Here is a 21,221-nt window from a genome sequence, read left to right on the forward strand (position 1 = left end):
TAAAATTTGTGTATCACTTTCATCTTGGAGAACATTATGAAAATATTACTTTAGTATTAAGAGCAGTCTTTAGTGTAGGGGGGCATTACCCCCCATTTTACAGATTCCAATCTGAGCTTTTCTGAACTGGGCTGTTACTTGCCCCAGCCTGCCTGCCTGCTTTAGTGCTAATATAAATCAGAGGCTCCTATGGTCTGGGATGGTGATTGAAAGCCTCTGATGCCTATCTTTGACTTGCCTTTTCTAACTCTACTGGAAATTGCTCTCCTTCGAATAAGTATTTGTAGGTCTCTGAATGCTCTTCTGAATGGAGAAAAATCTTGTGTCTCTCTCTATGATGACTCCATATTAGAGAATCAAGACTGAGATCCCTTGAATAAACTTAGAAGATGAGAATTGCTGGAGGAACAGAAATTAGAGTGCAGTTTTTGGGGGGTTTTTTTGTTTGTTTTAAGTAGTGAATACTCATTTGTGACATCAGTGCTGATTGAGCTTATTTAAAACCTTTCCCAATAGGACACATATTAACTATATTTAACAGGAAAGCAGAAGTAAGAATCTGATATTGTACAGGGTTGTTTCTTTGTATTTGGACAAGCATAAGGGAAATGTGACCAGTTGAAAAAGGAATGCCTAAATGACTTATATATTTAAAAAACAATCAAACATTTATGTGTTAAATAGTATACTAAAAAGATATAGCAGAATGATTTGTCTTATATGATGTGGAAATATACATTTTCTCCTAGATATGACTATTGGTGGGTTGCACAACTTGAGAACAACAAGTTATTTTCATTTTCAGGGAGGATAAAATTAAGTAAGTGAGGATATCCTAAGACCCTACCAAGTAACAGATGCTAGCTAGACACTTTATGTAACATGCCTACTTTTCTGTTGCTATTCTGCTATCTGCAGGTGGTAATTAAAATCTAAGGAAAACTTTTTTTTAGGTCACAAATCTTTTTAAAAATTTATTTATGTTTTAAAAGCAAGCTCTGTGCCCAATGTGGGGCTTGGACTCACAACCCTAATAAGATCAGGAATTGTGTGCTCTACCAACTGAGCCAGCCAGGTGCCCCTGGGTCACAAAGCATTTTTCTGGTATTTACAAAGTCACTTCAGATAGGAGGCCATTGTCAGTACTTTTATCGCATCCAGGACATCTGGGGGCCACTGGGCCTGGCTAGTTGATACATGAGAGAAGTCATCCATCCTCTCAGCCTCAGTTTCCTTACTTGCAAAATGAGGGGGTTGGCTGGTTAGATACTTAGGTTGCTTAGGCCTCTGAGATTGTGTGTGAGCTCCAGGGGAGTTAGCAGGCTAACATCCTTTCGTTACCAAGGTATGTTGTGGCCTCTTTTCCTGATGGTTTCTGTTTATACAGTGAGAAGCTAACTGTGTGGGAGTATAGGGTTGATAGCAACCTTTGTCCTTCTCCAGGAAATAATAAATGTCGTGTGACTCAGACTCCAGTCTGAGGCTCTTGTTAATTTTTTGTTAACTTTCTGTGTTTGATGTGTCAGAAATGCAGGTTCTTATAGAGTGTTAACAAATCTTTGATTATAATGACTGCAAATTACAGTCCCCTTTCCTGTGTAATGATTTTTGCCATTTGCCCTTCCTCAATCTAATAGGCAGGATAGAAGGACATTTTGATCAGTAAGAACCTTGGTCTGTTGCTTCATGAGTCCTTATTACACTAAAATAATAATTCTTCCTCTTCTTTTTATTTTTTTAATTTTTTTTATTTAAAAAAAATTTTTAACGTTATTATTGAGAGACATACACAGAGCATGAGCAGGGGAAGGGCTGAGAGATGGAAAGACACAGAATCTAAAGCCGGCTCCAGGCTCTGAGCTGTCAGCACAGAGCCCCGATGTGGGGCTCGAATTCACAAAGCACGAGATCGTGACCTGAGCCGAAGTCGGACGCTCAACCGACTGAGCCACCCAGGCGCCCCTTTTAACTTTTATTAAGTAACCTTTACCCACAGCATGGGGCTCAAACTCACAACCCCAAGATTAAGAGTCACGTGCTCCACCCACTGAGCCAGCCAGGCACCTCTACACTAAAATATTCTTGACAGAAAACTATGTGTGTGCCCACACTGACAGGATATGGGTATTCTTTAGCTAGGTGGGCAGTTGTAAGTATTGCAGGACAGTTGATGCTGGAGTAGCACAAAACCTTAGGAGTAAGGAAAACTTGTTTATTTAATATCTGCGAAGATGATCCTGTGCACATGTGGGCCTGTGCGCGCGCGCACACACACACACACACACACACACACACACACACACACACCTACATCCAAAGTGTGTCAGTGTGCACATGCCTGCCCAACTAGGATGTGTCACTACTGACTATTCCTTAACTGCCAGTTGATTACTTTTGTGTTTGAGGCACTCAATCTCAGAGAACATCATTTTTAAACAATTTCATGGAGTTTGGACTTGTGGAGATTCTGAGGCCTGACCCTGGTGGTAACTGGTAAATGGAGGTTGCTCTACAATGCTGTGCAGGATGTGAGTGAGGCAGTTTGGAATCAATAACTTGTTTATTAAGCCTTTTTTTTTTTTTCCAGTTTTTACAAAACTGAAGAGTTGGCAAGATTCCCATAAAGTTTTCTTAAGGGTTGAAGAACGGGCTTGGAGGGATCAGAGTGTTGGTCAATAGTTTTTGAGAATGTTAGAGCTTGGGACTCACACATGCATACCGCATAGCTTTAGATTTGCTGTTTGTCCCCACACTCAGTACTGCATTCCCCCTGACTCTAGTTTTTTTTTTGTTTTAATTTTTCTTAATTGTAAAAAACATATAAAATTTACCGTCTTAAGCATTTTTAAGTGTACAGTTCAGTAGTGTTGACTGTATTCACTATATTAACGTAGCAGATCTCTAGAACTTCTTCATCTTGGAAAACTGAAACTCTGTACCCACCGAAAAACTACCCCCTCCACCCTCTCCTCAGCTCCTGGCAGCCTCTGTTTTACTTTCTGTTTCCATCAGTTTGATTACTCTAGATGCCACATGTAAGTGGAATCATACAGTACTTGTCTTTCTGTGATTGGCTTCTTTCATCATGTCCTCATAATGACTTAGCATGACATCCTTAAGGTTCATCTGTGTTGCGGCATGTCACATGATTGCTTTCTTTTTTAAGGCTGAATAATAGTCTGTTGTGTGTAAATGCCACATTTTCTTTACCCATTCATTCATCAGTGGACATTTGCATTGTTTCCACATCTTGGCTCTTGTGAATAATGCTGCACTGAACATGGGTGTGCGAATCATCTCTTTTTGAGATCCTGCTTTCAGGTTTTGGTTTTATTTTGTTTTGGGATAGATACCCAGAAGTGGGATTGCTGCATCATATGTAATTCTATTTTGAATTTTTTGAGGAAACCTACATACTGTTTTCCATAACACCTCCACCATTTTAAATTCCTGTCCACAGTGCACAAGTGTTCCAATTTCTCTGCATCCTTTACTGAAGTTTTTATTATGTTATAAAAATAAGGTGGAGTGGAGAAATGCACCATCGTGGTCACAATTTATGTGTTTTTTTTTTCCTGGTAGGTGGTAATTAAGAAAGAGGGCAGTAGAAATGGTAATAAAAGATGAGTGGAGAGGTGGTTATAGATGAACATGTCAGGTTTTAGAAAAGAGCTTAGTCTCTCTCTTAGCCCACTTCATTCCTTCCCTGTCATTAAAATTCTACTTTTGATCAATAGTCCATTTTTCAGATGTTTTTTAAAAAATGCCTCCTGACTAAACTCTTCTCTCAGAATATCATAAAAAAAATAAAAGTTCAGTGCAGAAAAATGAGAAAGGGTCTTTGGACAAGAGAGTTTATTGGGGCTGACAGTGTATTTGATTCTGTGTTAGTCTGTAAAGGTAAGATTGAAGCTGTCGGTACCATCATCTGGGTCTTTATTCTGTCTGTGCTGGGACACACCGGGCATCAGAGAACATGGAAAATAAGGGTCATCTGCCACTTAGTACGAGCCTCTTGGCTTCACCATGGTGTTGGATGCTGGGTGGTGAAGTGGGAGAGTGGACAAAGGTGAGCCTTTTCTAATTTTGAGTCCTGGGCCTACTTCCCGGACAGAGAGGCATGAGAAATGCCTGCTACTTCCTCTGTCCACAGCTCCTGGTTTGCCCTAGAAATGAAAGGCAGCAGGATTTCAGAAGGTGTACTTTAACTTCCTTCGTATTTCTGGGCATACCTTTCTGTGCCTCATTTTCCTTATCTATTAATGAGATGGTTGGCTTAGGTAGGTACATTTTGAAAAGGACCTTCTTGATACCTGTTAGGAGTTTGGCTCTCATGTTCTCCTCATGAAGGATTGACATGTAAACCAAGGGGTGTTCCATAAGGTGGAGAAGGCTCTCCAGTTCTCCATATAGTGCCACCTCCCTCACAGAGCCCTTGCTCTGTTCAGGCTTCTGTTTGGTGTCCAAGCTTCTGAAATGACTGAATGGTATTTAACATTTTCTTAGGGGAAACTGGGCTTAGCGATATAGAGTGAAGGTGTTCTAAGACTTGAATCTGCCCTAAGACAGGTGGTAATGTATTTCCAAGAGCATTACGTCCAGAGGACCTTAGAGCTTTTCAATTTCACATCTTGTGGTTTTGGGGGAGAAAATTGGAGAAGCCAAGGGACCAGCTCAGGGTCACAAGGCCAGTCAGTGACAAAAGCTGAGTCTAGAGTCCATTTTTCACTTCTCTCGAGTCTGTAACGGGTGCACTTGCCATTATTTTAATTAGGTTGATAAGACTGGTACACAAGAAAAGCAATACTCTAAGGCAGTGCATGATAGGTGCCAGACAAGGGGGTGCTGACGGTACTGGTATAGGGTTTCTGAGAGGGGGAGCAATCATCTCAGCAGGGATAATCTGGGAAATCTTCCTGGAGGAGGGAAGTTTGAACTTGGCTTGAAGAAGGATAGATAGACTGACTTCAGAGGAGAGGGGAGCACCCAGAACAGAGGCATGGAGATGGGAGAGCCAAAGCAGGGTGCAATGTGAATCAAGCTTGGCTGGAGCAGAAAGACAAGTAGGAGAAAGGGACGAGGATTGGCATTTATTGAGCATCTGTCTTGTGTGAGGCACAGTGTCTGGTCCTTTACCCGTGTCATCTCAGTGTCCCAAGTGGAGAAATGACACCCTGACCATGCATTTGTTTCAGAGCGTCACTGTCTTCCCACCCCCATCTGTCTTCTTTCGAGTAAAAGTTACACTTTTATCTAGTGGGAAAGTGCCTAGTTAAAAATGGGGAGAAGAAAAGTGGGACGAGTTGTTTGCTTCTGTAAAGAGGGTCTCAGAGGTAGTTGATAGGTAATTCTGCAGTAAGCCTGGAGCCTGCCTCCTAGCTAATGGCAGCTGGCGGGCCTTGCGCTCCTGAGTGACTGGGCTGACCATGAATTATTCAGGGCCTGTGCCTAGCAAAGTTCTGTGGGAAGGAGGCTGTGTTATCTCATTGAGAGATTGGCAGAAGCTCGGGTGCTGAGGAGGAAGAAATGACTGCACCCTTAAAATATTTCACATTTTAACATGCCAGGGCCGCACACAGTGTTCCATAGACCTGCAACGAGGTAATCAGGACCTGTTTTTCAAAGAGGAAGAAATAGTATCTCCGACCCCTAATTAACAAATACAATAACCTACACTCCTGTGTGACTCTGGCACTTGTTGGCAGGGATTTGGCTAGGAGCCACATTAAAATCGCAGATAAGACAGTATAGCCACAGACAGTGTTCATGTGGGAAAAACCCCACTCTGCTCTGTTTTTATCTCAGCCAAATAGAGAGATGCTATTGTTGATCCATTCAGAATGGTACTTTCAGTAACTATAACTGTTACTGTCACTGACTTCATTTGTTACATGCCCTGTGTGTGTGTGTGTGTGTGTGTGTGTGTGTCTGTTGCCATCCGTCTGTCCTATTTCCTCAGCTAGGATGAAAGTGTCTGCAGAGGATGAAAGTGTCTGCAGAGAAGAAATCACATCTTAGAACTTTGTGGGTCCCTCCAGTGGCCTGTGTTCCTGGATAGGACTAAACATGTGTTAGATGGGTTGACTTTTACTTTCTGTGGACCAGGAGGTATGGGGCCTCTGCCTTGATGAGGTTTGCCTCCCTCCACTCCTTCCTCCTTCCCTCTTTGGGTGCCTGTTCAGCCTGCTCTTTTCACCTTTTCTCATTGCAGCCAGTCTATGGTAAGCTTCTGGAGAATGTAACATGGGTATGAAGATCTGAGGGCAGGGTCCATTGGCCTGTTTTCACAAAGAATAGATTTGTATCTCCTCTCTTCCAATTTTTTCCTTTGAGCCGTGCTACCAGGAAACAGCATTTTCTCACTGTCCCAGCTGCTTCCTTGTAAAACTCTGGCCCAGTGGTTCTGAACACCTGTGTGTGTCAGCCTTTTCCTTCCATGTTGGAAGTGGGAAACAGAACCCAAAATTCTGGGCAAGAGCAGGCCTGGCCCCAGCTGCATTCCTCAGATGTTCTTTCCCTTTGAACCACTCTGCCTGTAGCAGAGGAGCCCAGTCTTGGCTCTGGCTGGTGTTATATTCACAGGCATAGCAACACCTGTTTGCCAAAGGTGGGGCCTCTGGACTGGGGCATTCTTTTGCCCATACAGGGAAGCTTTGCATGTGCAGATAACAGACATGATAAGAATGCAGGGATAAGGTTTGGCCGGGGTAGAAGATTCAATAAACTGCATTCCTTCCCCAGAACCTTGGGTGCTTGTTACTGAGTGTCACTTGCCATTTTTCTCCTTCTCAGCAGAGATGTCGGGTACTTTGTATTCTGCTGTGACCAGCCGAACAAGAAACAGGAAAAGGATATAAATGGGAATTAGATTTGCCCTGGTATTTCAAATGCAGCCGTGTAACTAGTTTTGCAGGAGGTGTGTGTGTGTGTGTGTGTGTGTGTGTGTGTGTGTGTGTGTGTGTGTGTGTAGAGAAAAAAAAAACATGCATATCTTCCATGGAACAGAGATAGCACTTGCTGTAGATGAAAAATACCGTTAGCCTTCCCTTTAATTTTTCTTCTAGGTATTCTGAGTCCTGAAGGATCAAATCTGATAGCCCCACCTCAAGTAAGCATTGGCCTTTCTAAAAACAGAGGCCCTTTGTAACTTGTTTCATAGTGAATATTGTGTTTTTATTACCTCTGAGGTGTTACTGCTTTATTTTTATCTATTAAATATAATTTTGAATATGCCTTTCCCCATGCAAAATGGGGTGAAAGAGAAGGGAATGAGGTTTGTGAGCACCACCCCAGTTGAGGACTAGTCTTACCATCCTGAATTGTCCTTGTCCAGAAATCCAGAGGGGTGCCCACTGTGGTCCCTGGCTTTGAGGTCAGTGACTCCGTAGGAAACCTGTAACACCCTCCAGCCAACAGCCCCCTTGGCGAACAGGTGGCCAAAGGTGGGGTAGAATTACTTTTTGAAATTTCCTCACGAAGAATTTAAAGACTAGTGATCATAGCTGCTCAGATAGTGTGGCTGCCTTCCTGGCATTTCTCTTTTGCAGACATTTACTCAGTTATAGGACAGCTCTCTGAAGTTGGCCCCCTTATTGGGCTGATTTTTCAGGCTCAGGGAATCACACGCTTAGAAAGTAGCAGAGCCAGATTCCTAGATTCCAAGTCTCTTTTTAAGCACCTTTCCTCCTCTAAACCCTGACCCAAATGCCCCGTGGGTGGTGCTCTGGGAGTAAGCTGAGGAGTGGTGTAGGCCCTGATCTTCAGGAGCCATGTGGTCATGAGGAAGTGCTGCTGACTGCTTCCAGCAACCCAGGCTGTGGGCCTGTATGCGAGGTGCCACTGGGGAGAAAGGAGATGTTCTGGAAGCATGGCAGGCTGCTTGCTAGCAGTGGCACAGAAATGTTAGAGATATGTGTTGTTATAGTGGGACTTACTGAAAATTGTTCTTTTCGGGAGGGCAGGGGAAGAAGGTCTCAGGTAATTCTGTTTTCTGTTTTTGACTGGATTTCGTGGTGGTATGCTTGGTTAGTTGATGAGCTTTCTGGTACATGGTGCAGTTCCCTTTGAAAAAGGACTGGGCTTTTGAGAATACACATACTGAGGCAGGCTTTGGGAGAAAGGACAGTGGTAACTCAGTCATTGGGGGGCAGAAGGCTCTCTGGGCATTGTACAGTAGAGAGGAGGCAGAGAAAGAATGCTCACAGTTAAGGATTCAAGACTAGGAGTGGGCAGGAGGCTGGTTGGAGAAGGGGGTGGGTGGGCCAGAGAGGTGAGATAGATCACGTAAGCTTCAGCTCCTGGGAACATAAATGCACTGGCATGATTTGGAGCCTGCTTCTCTATGTGGCCACACCAGTGGAGGAGGATTATTTTAGTAGTAGTATTTTGATTTCCTATAAAGAAACGTTCAGGAGAAATTGTCTGTGGTCGTCCAGCTGTTATCCAGATGACAGAAAGGCAGATCGGGAAACGGCAGAGAACTTGGCAAAACAGTTTATATGTGAAACCTTCTTGTATTCTGACCTCCCTGTTCCCACCACTTCTTTCCTAGCTCTTGGGTAGGTTTTTCAAGTCCTTGAATGTGTACAAATCCCATCACAGCTTGTTGGCCATCCTCTCCCAGGCACTGCAATCCTGCTAATGTTTAGATGTTCAGGAAATGAACACTCCGTAGTTTACCCTTTTGAGCTTGTTGTGATGCAAGGAAAGCGGTCATCTTTTTTTCATTCTTTTTTTTTTAACCTCTCAGACTTCATAAAGCTTCTTGCAACAGAGGCTTAATCTCATCTCTTAGTGTTCCCATTCACGTGCTTCATGCTAAGTCATACAGAATCTTAGTGTGTAGGTCTACCAAGTATGAGAAAAGAAACAAAACCCATTCACAACAAGAGAACCCTCAAAGTAGCAACTTCCACATGAACTAGCAGGGAATGTGCGTGTTCCTCGCCTGGGCAAAGCACAGTGTCTCTGAATCTTAGTTGCCTTGTCTGCAAAATGGACACAATACCTACTTCATAGGTTTAGTCACTTGGGAAAATGTATGTGAAAGCATTTTGTAAATTACAGAGTGCTGTAGTAATGTGATAACTGTTGTTATTATGGCCAATCGTTTATATGGAGATAGATGATAATTACTACTACAACAATAGTCTCTAAGAGAGAGGAGATTATTTATCACCAATAAATTTAGAACTAGAAGGAATTTTTTATGACCATAGACTCCAACCTGTTTGATCTCTAGGTGAGGTCCAGGGAAGGTTAGACACACATGCAATTATTTGGCTTTTCCGTGGCACTCAGGAGATGGGGTGAGCCTGAGTACTGTGGACCTGGGTCTTTGAGTACACCACAGCACTTCTAATTTGTGCTGTCCACAGATAACCATAGGGACTTGGTTATACTATTCTGGCACCACAAGGATGGCAGGTACATGTTGCTTAGGTTTCATTTGCTTTGACCCCATAGCTAACTGTGCCTGTCAGTTGTGGCCACCTTTCATTACGCCCTGGAATCTTGGTGCAACTTGAAGGCAGGTACAGCTCTTATCAGAGTTGGCTACATGTGTTGATATCCCTGGCCCGGCTGAGGAACACTAGTTTTTTGGATTAGAAAAGATTGAGGGGATAGCCCCAAATCACAGGGTCTGTTTCTGCAGAAAGCTTGGTTGACTGCTGAGCACTCTGAAAACTATCTTGCCTCCCTTCGTGTTCCCTTTCACATGCTGTGTTTCTGCCATAAGCGTCTTCAGGATTCTTCTTAGAGCACCATAAATTGTGGGTAAGACCCCTGGCCTCTTGCTTTATTAAGTTAGAATTGGGTAAACTCCTTTACATTTCTTCTTTTCTTCCTCAGAATGTCCTCATCCTTTCCCTTCTGCCTCAGAAGCTAAGGGTATCTCTCCTCTTGGCTACGGCTGACTGCCCCAGCCATAACTTCAAGCCATTTTCCCACTGGCCTTTTCCTACCTGTGCCAACTCAGGGCTGAAACCTGTGCACAGAGGATGTGTTCAGCTGGACCCTGGCCCAGAGCCCCTTCCCCTGCTTCTGTCGCTCCTGTTTACCACCTCTACCTTCTTGTTGTTCTTCCCTTTGCTCCTCATTCTCTAACTCCCTGTAACCTTGCTTCAGCTTTTATTACCCCAGTGACCTCCTCATTCCCATACTGGATTAATCCACATCTCCTCTGACTTCTAGTTCCTTCTGTTTGCAGTGTGATGCCATCCTACCCCCTTTTCTCCTTGAGTATCTCTTTCTTCTCTTGGATTTTCATTCCATAGCTCTTTTGGTATCTCCACTGTTTTTTCTTCTTGCTTACAGCCCCTGGCTTTCCCCAGGGCTCTCTGCCCAGCCACTTTCCTCTTACATTCCTTCCCAGGTGTAAGCCTACTACAGTATCTCTCACTGTGCCCGGCCTCTTTCCTCAGCCTTGAGCTTTCCCTCGTTCCACATCCTTGACCACTTCCGGACATGTCACCTCTAGGTTTTGCAGGTAACTCAGATTGAGCATAACCAGAAGGAAATGGTCAGCCTTCCCCTACACCTGGCCACCAGCTCTAAAAACCCTGGAGTCTTGTGCAACCCTAGCCTTTGAACCTCCCACGTATGTATAGTTGGTTGCGAGAGTCCTGTGGATTAACTCTTGCATCAGTCCATTCCTTTTTGTGTCTGTTGCCTCACACTGACTAGTCCTTTGACTTGGAGAACTCCAGTAACCACCTGAATGACCTTGCTGCTTTTAGTCTCTCTCCTTTCTACCCATTCTAACTGACCACTGCCAGAATAATCTTCCCTAGAGCCCAACCCAGACCCAGTCTTCCTCTGGCTGAAATGTCTCCAACTGTTCCCAGCTCAGGCTTAGTTCCCTCAGGGCTTCCCTCCTGCCTGACAGTCCCTTATGCTCCAGTCAGATGGTAACACTCGCTGGTGCTGTTCCTGGAACAGCCCAGTTGGTGTCTTTATTTATGTTGCTTCCCATCCCACCTTCCACACTAGGAGAGGAGGCTCCCCTCATCCCACCCATCAACAGTCTTACCTGTGTTTCAGGTTCTGATGACAATGCCAATCCCTCCTAGAGTTGTTTCTACCTGTCTTCCTAGGCAGTTGTGTCTCCCTTGTCCTCTGAACTCTTGTAGCTCCCCTTCTTTAGCCCCTGTCTGTTCTTCTGCTATCACACTGTTTGTGTATCTGTCCCATCCTCTTGGCCAGAAACTCTCCCATCTCCCAGTCATCTCTGAAACCTCCACTGGGCATTGTTCCTTGCACAAGGTTGGTGGTCCAGTAAATGCTGAATGGAATAAAGAACGAGTGACTCTGGCCTTCCTTTACCTCCACCCCACTGCTGAGTTGGAGGTGGCCAGATGAATCATCAGGGTTGTGTCCTCTTCTTCTCCTGCCCCATCATACCAGATAGATTCCCACTTCTCACCTCTTGCCCCTGCAGGGCTATTAAACCCTTCCCCAGCCTCAAAACCTTCCTTACTTGTCATGTATTCACTCTGCCTGGCTTGTTTGGAGTCTGCTCTTTAGTACTGAGTGTGGCTACATTAGTCCCAGCCTCTACCCCCATCACCTAGTATGTAACCTGGCTGATTAGAAAGCTCATTTCACCTACTTCCCCATACCAGAGGGAGCTGAAAGGGAGTCTCGAAGAGTGGTGACTCATACTCTATTCACTAAGTGGCTTAAAGATTAAAAAATAAAGCATTGTTAATTGGCAAGCACTTTGCAGTCTCCTTGTCTCTGCCCACAGCTGGACACTTAAGAGACTTAAAATTTCATATTTAATAGTGAAGTATATTTAATGTTAATATATAATGTATGAAATAGTGAAGAAGGGCCTGTTAAAATTGTAATTGAGAAAATTCTCCATTCAACTTTCTGTAGCTTTGATGTGATATGTGGGGAAAATATGCAAAAGGTGTATTTTGAAAAATACACTTTTATTTGAATGGTATCATCATTGTCAGGGTATTTTTACATCATTCCCTCATTGACCTCGTAAAGGTAGGCATTAATTATCCCTGTCTGACAGGGGAGGTTTAGAAAGAATCCAGGTTTCTTCTAAGGTCATAGGCGATTAAGAGGCTTGGCCAGGACTAGAAGCTCAAGTCTTGGAATCCTAGTCCAGTGCTTCTTCCAGTAACCCCACATTCCTGTCAGCATCCTGCATGATGAGAAATGCCTTCAAATCCTGGACCTGGCTTTAGAAAGCTAAAGGTTGACACTGGATGTATTAAAAACCTTGTCCTGTAGATACCAGGAATGGGGGTTGCTCATTTGAGCACTTAGTTGAACTTTAGGTTTGTTTTAACTCTAGCCCTGGATAGGATGCAGTTGCTTGAATTACCAGTGCCCTGGGGACTAAAGTAAACCTGGAGTGGAGGCCCACCTCTTTAGTGCAGATTGGAATCCCTTAGGAAGAAATTACCTTCTTCAGTGAGTATTGCTGCAGCATTCCATGTGGAAAAGCCAAATTTGTGATTTGTTTTCTGTCTGTAGTTAGGGGAGAGGGGGTTGGGGTGGTGGGAAGAAAAAACTAGGGTCAGTTACTTACCCAAAATATATTTTGACCACTGTTACTGTCTCTGTACGAGATTTTTTTTTTTTTTTTTTTTGGTTGAGATCGGTGGGAGAAGTTAAGGAGGAGAGTTTTAGTATCTTGAAGAACCCAAAAGTTCAGGAGTCTCATTTTACAAATCAAAGTAGGATTTGAAGATAATTTCTGGTCTCTTAATCTCCCCATCGGTTGGTAAACTCCTCGGGTCAGGGATCCTTGAGGTATATACCTGTGTACCTTTCTCCCACAATGCCTTGCAAATCAGTGCTCCCGTAAATCCAGCATCGACTTAGTATTACGGAGCCAGTGTTATACCAGAAAACCTCCCGCTAAACATCTTGTGATGGCCGCAGAAGTCTATTGAGGAGATTCTTCGGTGCGATGAACTCACACTTCCCCTCGCTGTGGCCCTGACTTTGTCTCACTTGTACGCAGTGGCCGGCCGGCCCCCCCCCCCCCGCCCCCGAGTGGTTGGCGCCCGCGCAGTAGGGACGCTGCGCGCACCTAGGTGCGCGGCCCTAGTGGCCGCGTTATCTCCATGGACGCTGAGGAGTGGATGAACCGCCCCGGCCGGCGACCTGCGGGGCTCCTCACCCTCCCGGGCTGCCTCCTTTTCATGTGATAGTAATCGGAGACTTTTCCGTTACACGAGGCTCTCAACAAAAGATTGTAATTCCAGCAGCTTTGTTTGGGAAGGTACCACTGCGACGGGCGCGTCCTGGGCCCGGCCCGAGGGTCCGCGGCTCCGGAGCTGTATAGGCGGCGTGGGCCGTCCCGGGCCGCCTGTAGGTGGGGGGACGCCGGCCGGCCGGCGTCCCCCGCGCCCCTCCTCGTGGTACAGCCTGCGTTTCCTCTACAATGCTGTTATGCTAATCAGGTGACATCACCGCCCAGCGCACGGAGAGTGGCTCATGATTAAATTACAAACCGGCGGCCGCCGCGGGCAGCCGGGAGGAGGTGTGTGTACTGCTCCCGCGAGCTCCTGGGCTCAGCGATGGGGCATGCTTAGGATTGGCCATATTTAAACAAATTTTTAAAGTAGGACTTGCACCTTCCTTCCCTTCCTCCCTCCGTCTTCCCGCCCCTCCTCGGTAATTTATTTCAAGCTTCTAGTCGAGAGCCACAAAAGAAAGGAAAACAACAAGGAATTAGATGCGTGAGTGGTAACTCCTGGCCGGGCTAAGGTGGACTCTGCTGCAGCCAACTTCCTATCAGATCAGCCTGCTGGACTTTCAGACCGGAATGGGGCTTGCCTGAGGTCCAGCCCTTTTCACAGGGGCCGGGAGCCAAGCCGTGCGGAAGCTGCTGTGTGTTGGATGGGGGTAGGCGGGGGCCGGAGTGGGATTTCCACCGTGCAGCCCGCCGGGGCGTTACGCCGGGCATAATGGAATTGCAGAGGACGTCTAGCATCTCTGGGCCGCTGTCCCCAGCTTACACGGGGCAGGTGCCTTACAACTACAACCAGCTGGAAGGCAGATTCAAGCAGCTACAAGGTAAGCCCCCGTCCCAAAGGCCGGACCTGCCCTGGGGCTGTGCCTACAGGGGTTCCGAGGTTTTATTTGTGCCATATGGTATGTAACCCTAAAGAAGACGGGCCGCCGTTTGGCCCAGCCCCAAAGCCTCTGGTTGGCTGTGAGCACCCCATTCACTCCTTAAAGGAGACACTTTCTCACTCTCTAGAAAAGCCTCCATTTGGAGTCCCATTCTCTCTCTCCCTCTCTCCCTCTCCCCCCCCCTCTCTCCCCCTTCTCCCCTCTCCCCTCAACCCAGTATCCTTTTGGCTTTCTAGGTTGTCAGGTATCTGCTGCTCACTGCACACACCTTTTCTGTCCTTTTAGCTATCTTTGCAGCTCAGTAGATCAATGCTAATAGACCTGTTAGTATGCAAGCATTAGATTCCGGGTCGCCTCTGTCTCCCAGCGCCCCCAGCCTCTTACCTCTGGGAATCCTAAAGGTGTAAAGTGCACTGCTCGACACCCAGTCCCGTGGAACAATAGCAAAAGGGAGGAGGGAGTGGTCTTTTTGTTCCTAAGCCTTGGGTAAATTACAGTTTTGATTCCGAAGCTTAATTTTAACTCTTTTGATGTATTGTGTTGGGGACAACCTTCCCATCAATTTAGTAGGCTATGTAATTTATAATGAAAGCCAGTTATTGTCATTCCAGTGCTATGGGTTGGATTCGTTGGATCAATTATAGGTTTCTTGGCGTCTATATTAGTCTGAAATAATTGAATGAATCCAGTATTTTACCGCACATATTTTTGTGGAGAGCAGGGACCTGTGTGCAGCAGTGTGTGGGATGATGGGCCTGCAGCCCGCTGCTGGGGTGGCCCCTCCAGCCCTTGGCTGTCCCTGCCCAACCAGCAGGCCTGGCTGGTGGTTTCTCAGAGCTTATACATGAAAAAGGACTCATAACTGAAAACAGAACTCTTTCCGTTTGGAAGCCCCTGGAATCAGTAGTAGGCCAGGAATGGTTCTAATGCTGTGAAAAAGTGGCCTTTACACACTGTATGTTTCTTATTTTAACTCTTCTTAGTGCCACAAATGTGGTTCCTGTGAGGAGGAGGAAGGAAGGAAGCAGCTCAATCCTAGAATGTTTTCATTGGGAAGGGGAGGGAGGATATATTTCATTCAAAGGTTTATTTGTCTTGTGAAATAGTTGACAGTAATGACACTTTTCTGGAAAACAAGAGGCAGAATGGGACGTGATTTTAAACATTTGCTAGTCTGTGCTGCGTTCCTGGGGCAGTTAGCTAAGAGGAAGCTCCATTCCCCCCAGGGAGTGGTTATGTGTCTTTGCTTCATTCCCCTTGAGCTCTTGGAAGGTAGAATTTGCTTTTTGGGAAAATTTGGGTTGGGGAAACAGGGCGGTAGGGGACATTTGCAAATGGTAAAGAGAGGAATGGTGGTGTGTCTGTTATCTTATGGGTCTGTGCTGGAAGCCCCATGGTTTTAGGTTTTAAGAATTCAGAATGCACCTCCTGTAAGCATGACTAAGTCTCCCTGCTTCATTGTGTCACACCGCTAAGGAGAAAGCACCCAACGGGCAGATCCTTGATCAGAAAACCTATTACCAACATCCAATCAGCCCACTCCTGTAGTCTCAGGGAAAAAAAATGCAAAACCAAGGAGAAAATGTAAGAAGGTGTGGGGGGCAGTGTTCTCAAAGGCCCACCCATAACAACAAAAGGCCGTTATCTGAAAGGTTTGAGGATGGTTGTAAAACTGCTCACTGAGAAGGGTGGAGCTTACACACAGGAAATGTCTTAAACTGTCCTCCCTGGATAGAGTAAAATTTAAATTAAAAAAAAAAAAAATCACCAGGTGCTCATTACTGTTTCTCAAGGAAATCTCTTCAAAAGGTGTAGGCTTCACATTTTGTTTGCTGGCTTTTTTTTTTTTTTAATGACTTTTGCTCCCTAATGTAGTACCAGATAGCTTTCTTATTTCTGAATATTGTGGTTTAGGAGTTACACAAGTTTAGTGTTGGTATCTCTATAACAGAAAACTACCCATGTTGAGGAACTGAGAAAGGGTGAATTAACTTCCAAGTATGGTGGATCCCAGGAGAATTACAAACATCGCATCCTCCTTAGTAGGGGTGTGTGGAACTGATTGCATTGTGAGCAACTTTAGAAGAATTTTTGCTAAAACTTTTTCCCTTTCCTACCCCCAGTTTGTATTTGTAGTTCTTCCAATCATCACATCTTTTATAATATATAGATTATATCATCTGATTTAATTTTATGCATGCCTCCAAAGCTGCTCCTTGACCCACCACCCCGTTTTTTATTCTTCTGAATATCATCCTTCCTAGCAGTTATAACCCAGTATTGGTAAACTGGTCTTTTGAATTGATTTTTTAAAATGCTTCTTACATGAATTTATTCATTTAGCGTCTATGCCTGAGATGTTTATTTCTGAGGGTACTGTGATTTCGTGGGAGATATTTTTGCTGGCTTCGCATATTTTCACAGTTGATCCTAAAAATTTCAGGAGGGACCAGGGGATGAGATTTGATGTTGTAGCTAAAGGAATATGATATTAAAATGTGTTTAGTCTACTTAGATAGTAAGCAAATAAGTGTGACTTACTTACACTCTGATTTAAGGGTCTGAGATGTAGAGTGATATCTGTCACACTGGTGTTCCTGGTATAAGTAAAACAAGAAACAGAAACAGACCTTCAGCCTCTGATGGCTTCAGATGTTAACCACCAACACCCAGCACACCTAACAGACACACCCAAAGTGCATTCTCTTTTTCAAATTGTTCATCTGCAAAATTGAGTTACCACCTTCCTCAGAGCCTGATCATGTGTCTTTAAAGGTGGGTTAGTTTTTTTTCAAATAAGAAAGAAATGCTAAAACACAAAAAACTCAACCTGACATGTTTAAAAAAATGTGTTTGTAGTAACAGATTCATAATACCTTTCCTTCAGTTTCAAATCAGCCAGCTGAATTCCCTATAGGAATTGCTACTCTTCTATTCAGGAACTGTTGCTTGTGCCTAAAAAGTAAATTAAATGCCAGGCTCTTTAACTTGGCATTGGACCCTCCCCACATGGCCCAAACCCCAAATACTTCATATTCTGCCTCTTACATTCCAGTCAAATCTTCCAGGTAGGCAGGCTTGCAGCTCTTCATAAAACCAAGCCCCAGGTTTTGCCTTCATTGTCTGCCTTTTGCCTTAAATGCCTCACTCTTCATTTTACGTGCAGAAATCATTCCTATAATTTTTTAAGACTCTGCTCACATTCCAGTTATTCCATAAAGCTTCTTGTGGTTGGTGGGAAGAAGATTTCATTGAGTGCTTACTGTGTCCCAGACATGTTAGTAGGAGATTTATATATGGTATCTTGTCTTCGTAACACACCTAGGACATTTTATTTTTTTATTTTTTATTTTTTATTTAAAAAAAATTTTTTTTTTCAACTTTTTAAATTTATTTTTGGGACAGAGAGAGAGACAGAGCATGAATGGGGGAGGGGCAGAGAGAGAGGGAGACACAGAATCGGAAACAGGCTCCAGGCTCCGAACCATCAGCCCAGAGCCTGACGCGGGGCTCGAACTCACAGACCGCGAGATCGTGACCTGGCTGAAGTCGGACACTTAACCGACTGCGCCACCCAGGCGCCCCGTCCTAGGACATTTTAAAGATGAGAAGACAATCAAATAGCTTGACGAGGGTTCACAGGCATTACTGAGCTCAGGCTGCATATTGTTGTTCTCTAATTTTCTTTTCCTAAACCTTTAGATACTGATTTTATTTCTGCAATAATAATAATAATAATAATAATAATAATAATAATAATAATAATGAGGTTACATTGTGAAATGGGCACCCTAACCAGATTGCTCTCTCCTGCCTACCTGCCTCCCAGCCTCCCAGAACACTGATTCTCTTGGCCCCGGCGGTGGGGTTGTAATGAAGACAGGATCTAGTTGAAAAGCATCAATATGAATTTCTTCTGCCTTCTTTGCAGCCTAACCCTGACATCTAGCACTTGGTATTTCTGGAAAAGGTGCTTTTTCTTAGCTGTTCTGGCTCAATGAACGTGTCCCAGTGTCCAGAAGGAGTTATGGAGTCGTTTGTCTTCAGTGGGACACAGAAAACTACAGAGCAGTTTATTACTTGATATCTCAGAGTTGTCTTATTGCATTTCTTCATATTTTTTTGTGGTCCTGGTTTCTTCTCTTAGTGAAAGAGCATTGCTGGTCTTAAGTTTTTAAGAACTTGCCAGTTTGTTAGGGTACCTAGATATTTGTCTTGCATAATATCTTAAACCTTAGAGAAAGAAGATTGCTGGGCTTCTACCTCTTCATCATGAAGAAAATTTAAAGTTCTTAGATAACAGTGTTAGCCTTCATATATTTCCCATTGTGACAGTGAAAAGAGTTGGTGACGAATGAGAACTCTTTTTTGGGGGTGGGGGCCAGGATTTATAAGAGCCTTTTTGGGTTTAATGAAAGCATGTCAAGATTGGCGTTTTGGTCTGGATATCTGCCAGTACGATACGATAGCTTTTCTAAGCCCAGATAACTTTGTGGGACAAGTAACCAATTAAAAAAAAAAAATCTTTTTAACAGTCTACCAGACTTTCAGCCTAAAATTTGGAAGTTCTTTAAAAAAAAAATATTTTTTTTTAATGTTTATTTATTTTTAAGAGAGAGACACAGCACAAACAGGAGAGGGACAGAGAGAGAGGGAGACACAGAATCCAAAGCAGGCTCCAGGCTCTGAGCTGTCAGCACAGAGCCTGACATGAAGCTCAAACTCTTGAACTGTGAGATCATGATCTGAGCCAAAGTTGGACACTTAACCGACTGAGCCACCCAGGAGCACCTTAAAATTTGGAAGTTCTTAACAGATTTGTGAATTAGAATCCTTTTTGAATGGTGTAGTAATAATAACTACTACTAATGTGTACAGCACTTAATTTTAATATGTATCATCTTGCATAATTAACTAAATGAGACTATTCAAAGTACCCAGCATGGGATGTAGTACTTAGTAAGTTCTAAGTAAGTGTGCATGTATTTAATAATAATATTTCTCTGGGCTAGATATTATTTTTTATAGGTAAATAAGCAGATCATTTGGTATGAGGCTACCACTCCAGAATCCAGGTTTTTGGATTCCAAATTTGATCTCTTCTAGGACAACAAAGTGGGTTAGGTATGAGCCATAGCACCTGTTCCCAGATATCATGAATTGCATTGTGGTGGCATGGAAAATTAATGGACCGGTCAGATTACTGGACATGTGGTGCTCTCTGGTTTTGGTGGGCTAGGAACTCTGATGATCAAGGGAATGCCAATTCCTTTAGCTTAAATCTGGTGTTTGACTGGGATGTCCATTAAAAGGACTGTGGGAGGCCAGCTAGCAAGAAGAGGGAGGTGACTGATAACTCCCTTTGAGGGAGAGAGACCACTTTTTTTAGGGTAGTGAAATAGGAGTAAATGACCTGACTGCTGAGGAAGCTTTCTGATGACTCTGTTCCTGTCACCTCTTCACATGCCTAGGGCCCAGAAAGGGATCTCTTCACCGCACCCCACTGCCTCTCCCTGTGTTTTAGTCTCTTTGGTCTCCTAAAGCCTCCTAAAGCTGGGCCCTGATTAGAGCTCTGTGCAAAAAGTTTTGGGATTTGACTCCATTGTGACTTGGCTCCAGCTGACCTTCCCATTTCCAGCTCCTGCTACTCCTTCCTCAACAGTACTCAGGATTCCCTAAACCTACCCTGCGTTTTCCCTGCCCTTGAGACCCTGCTCTCCAGCTTTCCTGCACCAGGAATTCTTTCTTGAGTCAGGATTATTACTTTCGAGTTCCAGTTCAGATGCCACTTAATTCTAAGTATTCCCAGAGGGAGAGGAGGTCAGAATCTCTGCTTGGATTCCCTTCCTATAAGATTTAAAGTTTAAGCACTTGCTCATTTTGTGATTTTTACATACTGCTTTTGGTTATTATAGGGGCATAAAGACAAAAGTCTGACATAACCTGTCTTACATGTAATAGTTACCAAGTCTGTTAAAGAGTAAATAAATGCAATTATTATTATGGGCTGCTTTATTGCAGTGGTTCTCAATAGGAGGCCCCCAGCCCAGCAGCATCAGCATGATCTGGGAACTTGCTAGAAATATAAATTCTCAGGCCCTACTTCTGAAACTCTGGGGTGGGGCCCAGTAGTAGGTGTTTTTTATAGTCTGCCAGGTGGCTCTAACGCACACTCAACTTTGAGAATACTCCCTTATTGGATCATTCATAGAATCTTTGTAATTTGGTGATGGGGAGGAACTGACTGCATGAATTGCTCCTAAATAGGAGCACATAATATATGTGATTTATTGAAGAATGAAGAGTTGTGAAAAAGTATGTTCAGAACAAAATTGTTTAATAGTGGAAAAGGCATTTAGTCAGGAATGGCCTCTGTCCCACTAAATTAGAAAAGCCATTTAACATCTGCAGGCTTCAGCTACCTCATCTGCCAGATGGGTCAATTACCTGTCCTAGTTGCCCACCAAGTTGCTGTGAAGATCAATCCAGAAAGATCTAAGTTTAGAAAAAATAGAGGTAAAGACACTAGTATCTGCAGGTTGTGAGTACAGTTCTGTAAGGCATCTCGCTTAGTTCCATTTAGGTTCTTAAGAATCTACTGCATTTAACTGTAAAAACAGAAATCCCAACGACCTGGTGACTGGAAGGCAGGCATACAGTACCTCGCCACATCCCTGTCCTGGATCTCTGAAGATCTGGGCTGCTTTCCTTATCTGAATACCTGTCAGGTTTACCTTCCAGGGTTGTGTTGAACAGTAGCTGCCATAATTTATATGAAGCTTCCTTGAAAACATCCATGTACTATTAAAAATGTAAAGTGTGGTTATTGTTTCCATCGTCATCTTTTCTTTTAAAGAAAAGTTCTACATGTGGATGAACTCTTAAGAAGTCTGGTATTGCACAGCAATTTAAATATGGATTTCAGGGTTTGTTTTCTTGTCTTCTGGAAAATGACGTGACTAGTGACAGAGCTTCAAGTTTTCAGTTAATGATAGCTTCATAGGCATACATCCCTCAAAGTGGAATTACACCTGTGCACATTATCAAAGTAAGCCAGGTAGATCTCAGCCATTTTTGGATCTTGGTATCTTTTCTCCCCCTTGTCTGACAAG

The 21,221-nt window shown here is 43.9% G+C and overlaps 1 protein-coding gene and 1 long non-coding RNA gene across 5 annotated transcripts in view; one reads left to right on the forward strand and one right to left on the reverse strand.

Annotated features, from left to right (window-relative positions):
* SPTBN1 (spectrin beta, non-erythrocytic 1) overlaps positions 1–21,221 on the forward strand; it is a 198,920-nt gene that overhangs the window by 73,102 nt on the left and 104,597 nt on the right. Inside the window, exon 1 of one of the 4 annotated variants that reach the window (XM_042981400.1) lies at positions 13,409–14,049. The exons of 2 other annotated variants lie outside the window; for them this stretch is intronic. In XM_042981400.1, coding sequence (XP_042837334.1) covers positions 13,941–14,049 — 109 coding nt within the window. In that variant the 5' untranslated portion in view covers positions 13,409–13,940. Of the gene's footprint in view, positions 1–13,408; positions 14,050–21,221 lie in introns of those variants that run through there. One more of the 4 variants, XM_042981399.1, reaches the window with a different exon arrangement.
* LOC122237320 lies at positions 11,921–13,374 on the reverse strand. The gene is made up of 2 exons (XR_006215722.1): positions 12,554–13,374; positions 11,921–12,163 (listed from the first exon to the last, which is right to left on the reverse strand). It is a non-coding gene; the product is annotated as an uncharacterized LOC122237320 (long non-coding RNA).

Source organism: Panthera tigris, chromosome A3 (assembly GCF_018350195.1).
Source record: "Panthera tigris isolate Pti1 chromosome A3, P.tigris_Pti1_mat1.1, whole genome shotgun sequence".
In the NCBI taxonomy this organism is placed as follows: domain Eukaryota; kingdom Metazoa; phylum Chordata; class Mammalia; order Carnivora; family Felidae; genus Panthera; species Panthera tigris.